This window comes from Tachysurus vachellii, chromosome 15, assembly GCF_030014155.1.
Source record: "Tachysurus vachellii isolate PV-2020 chromosome 15, HZAU_Pvac_v1, whole genome shotgun sequence".
Lineage (NCBI taxonomy): Eukaryota > Metazoa > Chordata > Actinopteri > Siluriformes > Bagridae > Tachysurus > Tachysurus vachellii.
Window position 1 is genome coordinate 10,410,411 of NC_083474.1, and position 14,250 is coordinate 10,424,660.

The 14,250-nt window shown below is 36.5% G+C and overlaps 1 protein-coding gene across 3 annotated transcripts; it reads left to right on the top strand.

The window, feature by feature from the left end:
• The first annotated feature begins 291 nt into the window (after positions 1–291).
• aifm4 (apoptosis inducing factor mitochondria associated 4) lies at positions 292–14,199 on the top strand. 3 transcript variants are annotated; one of them, XM_060887695.1, is made up of 19 exons: positions 292–310; positions 5,715–5,793; positions 5,903–6,012; positions 6,317–6,426; positions 6,521–6,565; positions 6,695–6,770; positions 7,251–7,363; positions 7,475–7,561; positions 9,494–9,585; positions 9,666–9,796; positions 10,133–10,248; positions 10,328–10,399; positions 10,495–10,558; positions 10,629–10,705; positions 11,299–11,416; positions 11,510–11,608; positions 11,689–11,764; positions 11,842–11,946; positions 13,232–14,199. In XM_060887695.1, exons 1-19 carry the CDS (start codon positions 307–309, stop codon positions 13,263–13,265), a joined length of 1,608 nt encoding a protein of 535 aa, XP_060743678.1. In that variant the 5' UTR covers positions 292–306; the 3' UTR covers positions 13,266–14,199. The 3 variants fall into 3 exon arrangements, with proteins under 3 accessions (XP_060743678.1, XP_060743679.1, XP_060743680.1); XM_060887696.1 differs by lacking the exon at positions 292–310 and adding an exon at positions 5,172–5,344; XM_060887697.1 differs by lacking the exon at positions 292–310 and adding an exon at positions 5,594–5,612.
• Positions 14,200–14,250: the final 51 nt, after the last annotated feature.

Below are 14,250 nucleotides of genomic sequence, written 5' to 3' on the forward strand. Positions count from 1 at the left end.
TAAGCAAACATGAGAATCCCCGCCCATCAGCACAGAGGTCTGTCTGGAGGGATGGGCAAAGGCACAAGCAACACAAAGTCATACCAAGCGTATCCTGATACCGGTAGAGATAGTGTAAACAAACGTGATCCTTTACTACTCAAATCTGATTGGTCAGGTGTTGATTGAGGTTCGAGAACTGACTATTCACTTGCTGACTGGTGCCACAGCAACAGAATCAACACTATTTTCTTCCCCCACTTTTTTGTCTTAGGCAGATCACCTGATGTGTTAGTTCTCAAAGTTGATGTTTTGGAAGCAGGACAAATGGGTAAGGTGTAATGTTCTGAGCAACAGTTTCTTCTTCTTCTTCTTCTTCTTCTTCTTCTTCGTCTGCACCCATTAAGGGTCGCCACAGCAGATCATTTTTCTCCGCTGCATCTTCGCTCACCACATCTATCCTCAGCATTTTCCTTCCAATATACCTTATATTTCCCTCCTCTGTACGTGGTCAAACCTTCTCAATCTCTTCTCTCTCACTCAACCGTTCTACCTGTGCTGTTCCTCTAATATACTTATTTCCAATCCTGTCCATCCTTATCACTCCCAATGCAAATCCCAGGTCTTCAGCTCTGCCACCTCCAGCGCTGCTTCCTGACTTTTAGTTAGCGGCATCGTCTCCAAGCCATACCACATAGCTGGTCTCACCACAGGCTTATAGATTTTCCCTTTCACTCTTCACTCTTGCAGACACCTTTCTGGTATGTCATCTGGGCCAACTGCCTTTCCACTCTTCATCCTCTTAATAGCTGTCCTCACTTCATACTTACAAATTACACTTTACACTTCCTGATTCACAATCTCCACATCATCCAGCCTTCACTCTCTCCCAAATTAAATTGTCAAATTATCAAGGTACTCCATTCACCTTCTCAACACACTCTCCTTGCTTGTCAGCACATCCCTCCCAGCTCGGTATCTCTGACTAGCCATTTCAGAGCAACACTTGCACAGGCCAGATTGTGACATGGTCTGTAGAATAATAATGTTTTCTTTTACATCATTTGACACCAGGATGCAAAAAGGGAAGAAGGCAAGCCAGAAGATGTAGTGTGATTCTCTGGACTATGTTGTTTTAGGAAATCTTGGATCTTGGCATTCATGTGGATGTTCACTTGACAGGGACCACCTACCTAGGCATTGCAGGCTAAGTACACATCTTGATGGTAACATATTCCCTAATGGCAGAGGACTCTCTTAGCAGGATAATGCACCCTGCCACACTGCAAAAATGGTTAGGAATGATTTGAAGAACATGACAGTTCAAGGTGTTGACTTGGCCTCACAATTCCCTAGATCTCACCCCATTTGAGCATCTGTGGCATGTTCTGGAAAAAAAAGTCTGATACTTGGAGGCCACACGACCCGACTTCAAGGATCTGCTGCTAATGTCTTGGTTTTAGATAATATATTGTAGCACACCTTTCGAGGTCTTGTTGAGTCCAGCAGAGCTGTATTAGTCACAGCGTTGACCTTTACAATATTAGGTAGGTCAGTGTTTGGCTGATCAGTGTGTCACTTACAATTAGGTTTTACAAATCACTGTATCCAAATATAAAACATACTATCTGTGAGAGGACAGCATTATAAATGCAGCAAATGAATACTATGCCTACACTTAAACATAACCTTTGAGCACTTTTCCTTATGAGAGGAAATGGCCTGACCAGATCTGGCAAATATCCATATTCATTTGTGGACATGTGTTTAAAAGCAAGATACAAGATTAAACATTTTTCCTGAGGACTGGCCAAATGTCAGTTACCCCCACTAGTTTAAAACTCTCTCCATATTTAGTATATAAAAATTGTAAAGACACACAGTTCTTTTGTTAAAACTTGATGGTACACTTTATGGCTAAATGTTATTGGTCACTTGACCATAGCACACGTACCATGTCTTCCACAAACTGTTCCTCCGTAAAACATAGTTTGTCAAATTTTCTGTTGAAGAACCAAAGCGGCCTGCACATGGCTCTGACCTTAACCCCATTGTACACCTTTGGGATGACCTGGAATGCCCTCCTCACACTGACATCAGTAACTAACCTCACTAATGCTCTTTTGGCTAAACAGACAAATCCCCACAGCCACCACTCAACAATCTAGTAGAAATCTTTCCCAGTGGAGGTTATTAAAACAGCAAAGCAGGACTACATCTGGAATGGAATGATCTACATGTAAATGTGGTGTCCTTATACTTTTGACCATATTGCGCATTTTAGAGGTTGTATTTCATGTTACTTATGTTGATCTCAGAGAAGTTCATTGAGTCTCCAGGCTAATATGTGTAAAATCTAGTGTCTCACTACTTTTTTACATTATGTATGATTACAAAACAAAAACAAAACAAAACACATATTAGATTTCTTACATTAGTGTGTATTTTTTTATTTTATTGTTTTTTAAAAGAAACAGTATTGAAACATTCCTTAGTGTTAGGTGAGATTATTCACATTTTGTTCGCAATTAGGTCTCTAACAGTTATTTATGTGGGTTTGATGTTTACATTTACATTTCCAGCGTTTGGCAGACGTACACCTTTCCACACACCTTACACAAATCCAGAGCGACTTACAATATCTCATTTTTATACAACTGAGCAATTAAGGGTTAAAGGCCTTGCTCAGGGGCCCTCACAGGGTGTGAGATAAGCTAGTGGTTAAGGTGTTGGGCTACCAATCAGTTGTGAGTTTGATCCCAGGTCCACCAAACTGCCACTGCTGGGCCCCTGAGCAAGGCCCTTAACCCTCAATTGCTCAGTTGTATTAAAAAAAAATGAGATAATGTAAGTCGCTCTGGATAAGGGCGTCTGCTAAATACTGAAAATGTAAATGTAGTGCCGTAGGGGAGTTCCTGTTAGAATTTAGGCTACTGAAAAAAACTCTCCATAAACAGAACCAAGCAACTTTTAGACCAGTGGTGTACAATCTTATCCAGAAATGATAATGGCACAAGTTTTCATTCCATCCAGAATTGGTAACTTCAGAAGCCACACCTTATATTATTTTTGAAAGGCAAAAGCAACAAATTAAACATGTGAGATAAGATTAGACACCCCTGCTGTGAACGATTTTCAAATCCTCCTCCGGGTTTTAGCGACACCTAGTGGTATCGAATCAGACTGTTTTATGTGAGCTGTTTTGTAACCTTGTAAATTTGTAACTGTGTATCTGTGATAGGCTTCCATCACTGGACCCTGACCAGGATATATGTGTAAATGCAAAGGTGTAAATGCATAATCTTAATCAAGTCAGTGTTCTGTACATGGAAAACCCTAATCTTAGAAACAAGTGATTACTGTTGTCAGCCTTCAGTTTTTTACAGAATATATTTTTTTAAGTCACGGATTTATAAAAGCAGTAAGCCACTCAAGGGTATGCATTAAAGTGATTTTTTTTTTCTTTTATCCTAGGTAAAGGTGTAACTGGGCATGACACAGTGCTTATTGTGCAAAAATAAAGAGAGAAGGGTAAAGCTGCTGGTCCTTTGCTCATTGAACACAAAAGGCAAGTTCCTGGTGGCCCTGAGGGCTGGTTTGAGAATCTCTGTTATAGAAATTCTATTTAGTGTACAGAATTATCTCTTATAGAAAGTCATACTGCAATGCATGTTACAAAATTTTCTTTCATCTTGTAGAAGAAAATGTGCATGCTGCAAGAGGATTTTTCACAAGAGAAGGTGAAATAATGACATCTTAAATAATCTTAAGGGACAGCACAAAATAATCAGAATGTGGATACATTAATCGAACTCAAAATATCAATATAAATGTATGAATAATGTCAATTGTTTGCACCCATGTGATTTTGTGACCTTGATTATTTTTATGTTGCCAAAGTAAACTTAATTGTCTACATTTAGGACAAAGTGTGCATGAATTAAAAAATAAGTGTTTTTGTGGGCTCTATTTAAAAAAAAAAAAACATTTTAAATAGTGTGTTTTCAACTGTTTATTTCCATCCAGATAAAAATGCCTGTGTTTTTCACCCTACAGTTTTTTGAGCAACTCTGTAGTGGGCTGGTCATTTTAGTCTCATCTGGATATATACTGTACATATGTGATTTTGAAGGAGGATGCTACCTGTTGTGGGAAAATGTGTTTTGCACACTGCTATTTGCTGTGCTTATCACAAATATGTGTGGCACACTTATTCGTATTAAACACTTCTTGACTTGAGTAATCAGAAAAATAAGTTTTCTACAAGCTGCTTAAAGGGCCATATGACCACGTGTGACAAACACCCAGGTATGCAAGACAAACAACTCCATGGAAACTCAATTGTTCCTCTGGGTTTTTCCACAGGCACTGAAAACAACATGAAATCTTAAAGAGGTTATTTTTTAGCATTACTTTCCAATGCTTTATTGATTTTTGTTTAAATTTAACATACTAAACAGTGTATAATTCTTCTTACTTCGACTTAAACTACATTTAAGCCTATCTGCTGAAACTTCCGTTTTATTTCGTCTAAATTCAGCATAAATAACACAACAGTGTAAACAGATTGTCGTTTGTTCCCCTTTGAAAAGTCCCTTTTACTGTTTTGAAGAGACTTGTGATGTAAATGTTTTTCATCACTTTTTCAACAGTTTTGTGGCAACAGGTGGTCAATTCCGAATAGACTGCAGTGTAAGATGATAATGAGTGTGATATGCTTAGGGTTAGGGTTAGTGACCACCTCAGGTCCAGTGTTTCCTGGTTCAGGTTGCCAAGAACCAAGTATCAACAATGTCTCCATTGCTTCTAAACATTATTTCTTATTAATACAACATTGAATGTCACTGCATGTTGTGTAATGTACAATTGTACACTGTTGTAAAATGTGTTTTTTAGGAGTTTAATCGACATCGAAAAGGTTGACACAGAAACAAGTGGATTTTTATTTACTTCTTGCGCTCCAGATCACGCGTAAAGAAAACGTCCGGTCCGTACTTCAAGTTCACCGACCATTAACAGAACAAAGAATCTGCTGTAAAATATAGATGGTCTGTTAGCACTGATCATTTACATTTGCACCTCTGTGATGCATTATTAACTCTAAAACAAAGCTGTGAACATGTAGTGGCACCTTCCTCCTCTGGTGCGTCACCGTGCGTCAGCGATTTTTGCCACAGACACATGACATAAAAGAAGATTACCAGCTCGAGCACTGCTGCGACTTGTTTCTGATTCTGAGCGCACTGTGTTGAAAGAAATGATAAAAATACATAGGCATTGTTCTTTTATAGTGAAAAATAAAAAGGCAGTGTGAGCCATTCAGAGGAGCAAGGCAGCACCACAAACTTAATAGCAAGAGGTTGGAGTAAGTCATTTTCTATGCTATAGGCTGTTTTATTTGTAACTGAAATGTGAGGAGTTTCTTCTCGGTTCCTCAGTAATATAACAGGTCTAGCTTGTGGCTAAATAGCAGAATAAGCTGTTGCTGTTGTAGGATTGTCTCATATAATATTTGAACAGCATTTGTTCAGTGTTAGGTTTTTGTTGTTTCAGCAACCGTTTCAGATTATTTTACTGAGATTATTCAGTTCATGATAAAAGTCAAGCAACAGCTTCCTTTCCACTACTATACTGTATGTATTAGTCTTATCAGTAGCCTTCTTATAAATTGTCAGCTTATTCATATATTTGTGTGTGTGTGTGTGTTTAATTCATATACATTTATATATTTGCAGAATCAAAAGATATGGCACAAACAGAGTGTGATGAAGTTACAGAGGTGGTGTGTTTGGAGTCTGAGCTGCAGGATGGACAGTAATATTTTCATCACATTAATAATTATATCACTTTATTCACCACAAATTTCTCATTGTGAAAGTAATGGTGTATACCATTGTTTCAATTTGACTGTTGCTTATCACAGAATGAAGGAGGTTGAAGTGGATCATCAAAAAATCCTGTTGGTTCGTAATGAAGGCCAGTTCAGTGCCGTGGGAGCTCTGTGTACTCACTATGGAGCACCACTAATAAAAGGTAATCTGATCTGTTAAAAGCGGCCTTTAATGTACACTGCAGCATGTTCGGTTTTAATAAAGACAGCTTTGCGTCTACAGTAGGTTACTTACGGTCTATATAACACCAGAATAATAACAGATAGGCCTATAGGGAATATAATCTTTAAATAAAACTGCTTTTAGATGGAATCTTTGGACTATAATTATTTGGTACTTTAGACAACAATATCAAATGTGTGCTGTCTTTTCAGCATGTTACTCTAATGTACTACAATTTAGCTTCAGTATGAGTTTAATTTACTTAAGGTGCATTACATGAACAGGTGCTCTGATGGGAAATAGAGTGAGGTGTCCTTGGCATGGGGCTTGCTTTAACATTACAACAGGAGATATTGAAGAGTTTCCAGGCCTGGACTCTTTGCCTAGATACAAGGTAATGTTTCCAGACAATGATCCTTTAGGAAACATACCCCCTATGCACTGTATTTTTGTTGAACATGTTTTTTTTCTTTCATTTCATTTTTAAGGTGAAAGTTGAGAATGGTAAAGTTCACGTTACAAGAAATAAAAAGGTCAGTGTACTACGTATTTCAGACTGTCATAATGCTTCAAGCATGTGATACATGACCACATAAATTTTAGTCACAGTGTAGTGTTTGATTTGCATAATGATTGCTTACCTTTTGTTTTTCCCATGTCAGACTCTGACTAAACGTGTTAAAGAAATGAGCTGTAAAGTGCCTGGTGTCTGTCACACCATACTTTTAATTGGAGGAGGTGAGAACTGGACTCTTTTATGTCATTGAATAGGTTCATATAATTATAAAAAGTTGCTGTAATCATATACAATGAGAATTTAGACTGAAATTTATGCAAGAAATAACTTTCAAAAGGCATAATCATCTATAAGCCTTTGTCTCAACAACACTGTATGTATTTGTATTTTTACTAAAGTGGACTTGTAGTTGAAATGAAAGGTTGTGTAAATTGCCAACTGTGAACAATCCAGTCAGGTCTAATTAAGCACATTTTTGTGCTGTTGTAAAAATAGTTATAATCGTATCCACTCCATTTCTACAAAAAATGTAAAGTTAATGATCAGTGGAATAAAAGGCAACATATGTAGAGTATATTATAAATATTAGTTTAGTTTAGTAAGTATATAAACTGTTTTTATAGTAAAAGTTCCTAGCATGTATCTTGATGACATTTCGTCAGACACCCATATGATTGTGTGTTAAATGTGTGTTTTTGTAGGTCCTGCCTCTTTGCAATGTGCAGAAACCCTTCGACAGAATAATTACGAGGGGCGAATTATAATGGTCACGAAAGATGAGCAGCTGCCTTTAGACAAAACAAAACTTAGTAAAGTGAGAATGAAGATCTGATCATGCAGTATATGTCTTGAAAAGTTTATGAATCTACTTCCACCTGTCTATCTGGCATTTGCAGGAAAAACTCAGTTTCTGTTATTCCTACAGGCCATGAATATAGAGAGTGAAAAGATTCTTCTTCGACCAAGTGACTTCCTAAAACAGCATGGCATTGAAGTGTGGACAGAAAAGGAAGTAAGCAGAAAGGTTTCTATGAAATCTATCAAATGTATGTGACACCTGATCAACACACCCACATGTGCTTTTTGATAATCCCACCTTATTTGCTGTTATAATAACCTCAGCTCGTCTGGAAAAGTTTCATTAGATTTTAGGGAAAGAACGCAGAGAGCTGTGCGTTCATAGCTGTGCGTTCAAAAAAAGTGCATAGAATTAAGTAAAATGTTTACTAAAAAGAATTTGAAGATGTTAGAATTTCACAGAAATATATAAATAAAGAAGTGAAATTTAGCTGTGAGCGCTTTCTTTCATACCTTGCATAACAGATACATTTGTGTTCAAAAGTTGGCATACCTTGGGAGAATTTGCAAGATGTGATTTTTTTTTTTTTTTTAAAGAAAACACGAGTGAGAAGGCAAAAGAAATTTATTTTTTTTGAAATTTATTTTATTTCCAGTTCCTGTGTTTTCTTTTGGTTGTCTTGCACAAACTGCATGTTTAAGATCTCTACAAAGTGGCTCAATGATATTGAGGTCAGGAGACTGTGATGGCCTCTAGAACCTTCAGTTTTTTCTGCTGTAGCCATTGGAGGGTCAGCCTTGACTTGTGCTTTGTATCATTGTCAAGGGGGGACATCCGAGAGCGACCCATGCACAGCCTTCGTGCTGTAGAATGCAAATTGTCTGCCAGTATTTTCTGATAATATGCTGCATTCATCTTCCCATCAATTTTTACTAACCACTCTGTGCCACTGGAGCTCACACAGCCCCAAAACATAAGACATCCAACACAATGCTTTACAGTGGGGATGGAGTACTATTCACCATAGGCCTTGTTGACTCCTCTCCAAACATAGCATTTATGGTTGTGACCTATAAAGTTACATTTTGGTCCCATTACTCCAAATGACTGGTCCAGAAGCTGTGAGTCTTGTCTAGCTGCTGTCTGGTGTACTGAAGATGGGCCTTTTTGTGGCATGGGCACAGTAACAGCTGTCTCCTGGCATCTGGAACCATATGCAGGTCACGTGTGCCCAAGTGTCTTCTTATTGTGCTCCATGAAACAACACCACCACTTTTTTCCAGAGCAGCCTGTATTTCTCTCTAAGTTGTTTGTGGCTTTCTCTTTGTATCCTGAATAATTCTTCTGGCAGTAGTGGGTGAAATTTTTTTGTGGTCTACCTGACAGTAGCTTAGTATCAACTAAACCTCTTATTTTTAACCTCTGTATCAGAGATTCTTTCAGAAACTTCCTTTTAATAGCCATTTAAACCTCTGTGTGTCAACCTGTGTGTTTATAATGTGGCCAAACACTCAAGGATATGTAAACTTTTGATCAGGTTCTTTAGGTGATTTCAGTCATTATTAGATTTTAAAAAGGAATCAACCAACTATGTGAATTAATGACTTCACACGACCACAAATAAATGCCAATGTTTTACAATTTCTTTCAGGGTATGCAAACTTTTAAGCACAACTGTATATCAAGAAGAATGGTTAAAGATTTGGAAATCAATACAAGATATTAAAAAAATGTTTGTTTTAGTAAAGTTTATATGTTGAGAGGGATATTATAATCATTTCGCTATACTGTATGTAACGTATTATTAAGCCATTTTGTTTCTTCTGATAGTGAATGAACATTTAAAAAGGTTACATAGCTTTAAAAAAAAATACTCTTAATGCCAACATTACTAACGACAAGACACAAAGAAAACAGAACAGAATATTTCCACAAAGCACTAGTGTATGTCAGTAGATAAGATTGCAATTTGACCAAGCAGCAGCACTGCCTTTCACATACTTCACCCTTTCTCCTTCTGTTAATTTGGCAAAAGAATTTGCATTTTAAGCCATAGATTTTGTCAGAAACCAAAGACAATTGAGAGGAAACAAGTTACAAAAACGTTTATTATTTAAATGGCTTATAGATTTGTTTTGCTTACAGGTGGTGTCCATTGATACAGAAACAAACACAGTCAGTTTTCACGATGGTACCAGTCAACACTACAGTCAGCTCTTGATTGCTACAGGAGCGAGGTCACGTCCTTTCCTTTGTGCATTTTTTGTTTTTCCTGTATTTCCTCAGTCTCTGATAGATAATGGTTATGATTGTGTAGAGCAAGGAGTATGCAATGTCCTGGTGCTGAAATGGAGAATGTGAAACTCTTGGAGAGCTACAAAGATGCAACTGAGATTTATCAGATGAGTGTAGGCAACAGGGTCGTGATCATTGGAACATCTTTTATAGGTATGCTTTCCACTGACAAGCTGTCTGTATTGTATGTAACACATTTATGAACCCTGGATCATCTCAAAGGGCATTGAAAATCACATGAATACCTTGGTATCATTCTCATATTGCAACATATATCCCTATAGCATACACACACACACACACACACACACACACACACACTCACACACACACACACACACACACACAGCTATTCTGGTGGTAAGAATGAATGGGTGAAATAAAACTGACTTTATTATTACTGAGATAAAGGATACACTACATCTAATATTTGAACATTTTTTGCAATATCAAAGTTTCAAATTAATAATTAGAACTTCATTAATTCAGGAATGGAAGTAGCAGCTTTTCTGTCTGACAAAGCAGCTAGCGTAGCTGTTGTGGGCAGATCTGACGTGCCTTACCAGTTTTCACTGGGACCAGATATTGGCAGAATGACTATGCAGGTCAGGGAATTTCTTTGATTCTTTTCTGTACATTTTGCTGTCAAGGCATCCATCCATCCAAAACATTTCTTTTTAAAAGATGCTGGAGGAGAAAAATGTGAGATTCTACATGAATAATGGTGTGACTGAAATACAAGGGGAGAACGGAAAGGTGAGACAACAGAACACAAAAGCATTATAGACGTTGTTTGAACATTATTATTTTGTTTGAACATTATTTTTTTGTTTGAACATTTGTATTTGTAGGTCAAAAAGGTTATACTGCAAAATGGTGACATGTTGCCAGCAGAGGTTGTAATTGTAGGAATTGGTAAGTGCAAAAATATTTCATTTTATAATAAATCACTTTTCTGTATATGTAATTATTTTTGTCTTCTTAGGTGTCATTCCAAACTCTGATTTCCTGAAGGGGAGCATGGTGAAAATTGATTCAAGAAATGCCATCATTGTTGATAAGGTATTAAACACAATACGTGTTATACCACTGTTTATTTGCAATTATATGATAGAATTTAGTCTTGAATTTCTTTCTTTTTATTCATCGATCTAGCTGGATTTACGATAATTATTTTTACTGAGTGGTGAATGCTTAATAATTGGAGAATCTGCATTTAAGTGAAATATCCATTTTAACATAAATGGGTGTAATGTCATACAAACAGGAAAACTTTACTGATTAACAGTGGCAATTTATATGGAATGAGGTGTAGATTGGCTGAATAAGTGCTAACCTTAGTCTAGTATACCCCAAACATTATTTAAGTTTATTTCATTTTATTTTTTTGTAATTCATTTGTATTTCATTTGAATTCTCATTCATGTTTCATATAATTCATTTTTACTTTAACCTATGCATTTTAAGGTTTGGTTTATTCTTTGAATAAATGTTACATCTCAGTGATGTATTTGACTGACTTTCTTTTAATAACCTAAGAGTTGTTACTCTAATAAATGTAGCATGATAATTTATTAATATGTAGTATGTTTTACTATATTAAATGTATGTTTTTTTGTTTTTTCTTTGTTTGTTTTTCTGGGGTGTTTTTTAAGTTCATGAGAACGAACATTCCAGATGTCTTTGCTGCTGGGGATGTGGCATCCTTTCCTCTTTCAATTCATGCAGATGAAAGGGTTAATATTGGACACTGGCAGCTGGCACAAGCACATGGTAATGCATAAAGACAAGCAAAATTATGAATAATAACTGAAATTTTTTTTGATAATTTCAGTGAATGTTTTTTTCTGTTTGTAATTATTTTAGGCCGGGTTGCAGCTTTAAACATGCTGAATAAGCAGACTGAACTCCACTCGGTCCCATACTTCTGGACTGTGTTGCTGGGAAAAAGTATCAGATATACAGGTGACTATTAGAAAAGCGCTTTACATTTAGAACATAAGCCATATTTTAAAACATTTTTTTCTTTCTTAATATTTATCAAGGTTATGGTGAAGGCTATACGGACATTGTTTTCAAAGGATCTGTTGACGAGAGGAAGTTTCTTGCATTTTATATAAAGTAATTATTGAGATATAACTTTAATTCTTAAATTAAAAGGTCACAATCACATACTCACTATATTTGTCGCCATACAGGGGTGATGAAGTCATTGCAGCAGCCAGCTTGAACTTCGATCCTGCTGTCTCACGGGTGGCAGAACTAATGGCAACTGGGGAAAATATTACAAAATTCCAAGCTGAGTGAGTTTCTCCTAATTCAGAAATTTTTGCCTGATATCCGTGCATAACTAAACACTGTTTTGTGTGAATTTGATATAAAACAAGTATATGAAAGGTTCACATCCCTTTTGTTTTTGGTATTATATTACAGCTATAGAGACAGACAAACTTTAGTACTTTTTTTTGTCATTTTCATATGAATTTTACATATAATCTTCATCCTAAAGTTCAAGTTCAAGTTCAACTTTATTTGTATAGCACATTTACAAACAGCCACATGGCTGACCAAAGTGCTTCACAGTGCGTTTCACATACACACACATACACTTAAGAATACACACATGCACAAAGTAATTCAAGAAACTAAAATAAGAATTCTTAAAAAAAATATATATATGTATATATGTAAATAAAATAACCAGTGTAAAAGAAGGTGAGATAAATAAAACCATAAACCGGATATAAACAGACATAAACCCCTGGGCAAATCATGAAAAGGCTAGAGAAAATAAGTGGGTCTTTAGCATGGACTTAAAACTAGATATGGTGGGTGCCGTCCTAATCTCTAGTGGCAGGGAGTTCCATAGTCTAGGACCGGCCACAGAAAAAGCTCGCTCACCTCTACGCTTGAGCCGTACACGAGGAACCACCAACATGGCCTGGTCAGATGAGCGAAGACTTCTAATTGGAAAATAGGGATGAAGGAGTTCAGATAAATAGAGAGGAGCGGTATTATGGAGAGACTTATAGACAAAGAGTAGAATCTTAAAATCTATTCTCTGCGAAATCGGCAGCCAGTGTAGAGATTTAAGAATGGGAGTGATGTGTTCATGTTTGCGACAGCTAGAGAGAAATCTGGCAGCAGCATTTTGAACGAGCTGGAGACGCGTAATCTGAGTTTTAGATATACCGCAATATAAAGAGTTACAGTAATCTAAGCGAGAGGTTATAAACGCATGAACAGCCATTTCTAAAGTCTTTGGGGTAAGAAAATGTTTAATTTTGGAGAGAATCCGCAGTTGGTAAAAGCTAGACTCAATAACAGACGAGATGTGTTTGTCAAATTTTAAGTGCTGATCAATAAAGATGCCAAGATTCTGCACCCGTTGATAAAGTATGATTATACAACAATCTTGCTTGCCTCTTCTTGTTATTAGGCTTATATAACATGTTCTAATTCTTTTGTACAACTAGTAGAGTAAATTGAAAATGTGCTTTCAACAAAACATGAAGAATTATTCAGATTAGAAAATGTATTTGTATTGATTCATAAACGTCCTAAAAGTCCTAATTTCTGGATTCACAGATCAGAGGACCTCGGGTGGTTGCAGCTTCCTTAGATGGGTCTTGTGCATCACTGCTGGCTACAGAAGATGCCTTTATTACATTTATATTTGATTTTATTATTAAAAGTACAAAAGTGCTTTTTTTCTACTGATAGTGAGCTTGTGGAACAACACTGGTTAAAACTGATAAGTGGTTTGATGGCATATGATAGATCATGACCATTATTTTACTCACCCATTTTATTTCTGCTTTAGAGAACATATTACTCTCCAGATGCAAAAGAGTTGTAGAGTAGACATTGGCTCCAGTATCAGCTTTACTTCAAATTGTCCTTATAAACAAATTGCCTTGACCTACTTATATTCTAAATCATCTGTAGGTTCATGTCTTTTTTTAGACTAGAGCAACAATCAAACTATTTCTCAGAGATAGCTTCCTCTTCCTCTTTAGCTATTGTGTTGTTAGTGCTTGTTTACATTATGTTTTCATTTCAGCATTGCTAATGATTTTTTTGTGTGTTGGAAATCTGGAAATTTAAGAAGCAGTATATTTATGGAACCATTTCCAAAAACATTAGAGTGGTAGCAGATGAAGCTTGTAGTACTGTCTAATTTGTGTAATTGTATTGTTTTAAGATATTTGCAATTTATTTATAAAGAAGCCCAGAAGTACCAGTCTCGTGTGCGCTTGTATGTCACTGCCATTTATGTCACTTGGCATAATGTGTGCTAGAGCTACTACAGATCTCCCAGAGTAAAATTGCTCTGTGGTCTCCCAGCTGCAGAAACATTGGTCTCTTGTTACAGGTGTGACAGAGGAGGTGAGCAGCAGTGGTAACAAGAGGCACCCAAGCCAAGTGAACCTATGAACAGACTGTCTGTATTGACCTAAATGTGGGTATATATAATTAGATAAGAATACAAATGTGTAATTATAAGAATAAGAATTAAAATTCTATTGTTACAAAAATATGTACAATAAAAACAATCCCTGGAACCCTGTGTACGATAAGTGGTACGGAAAGTGATTGAGTGAATG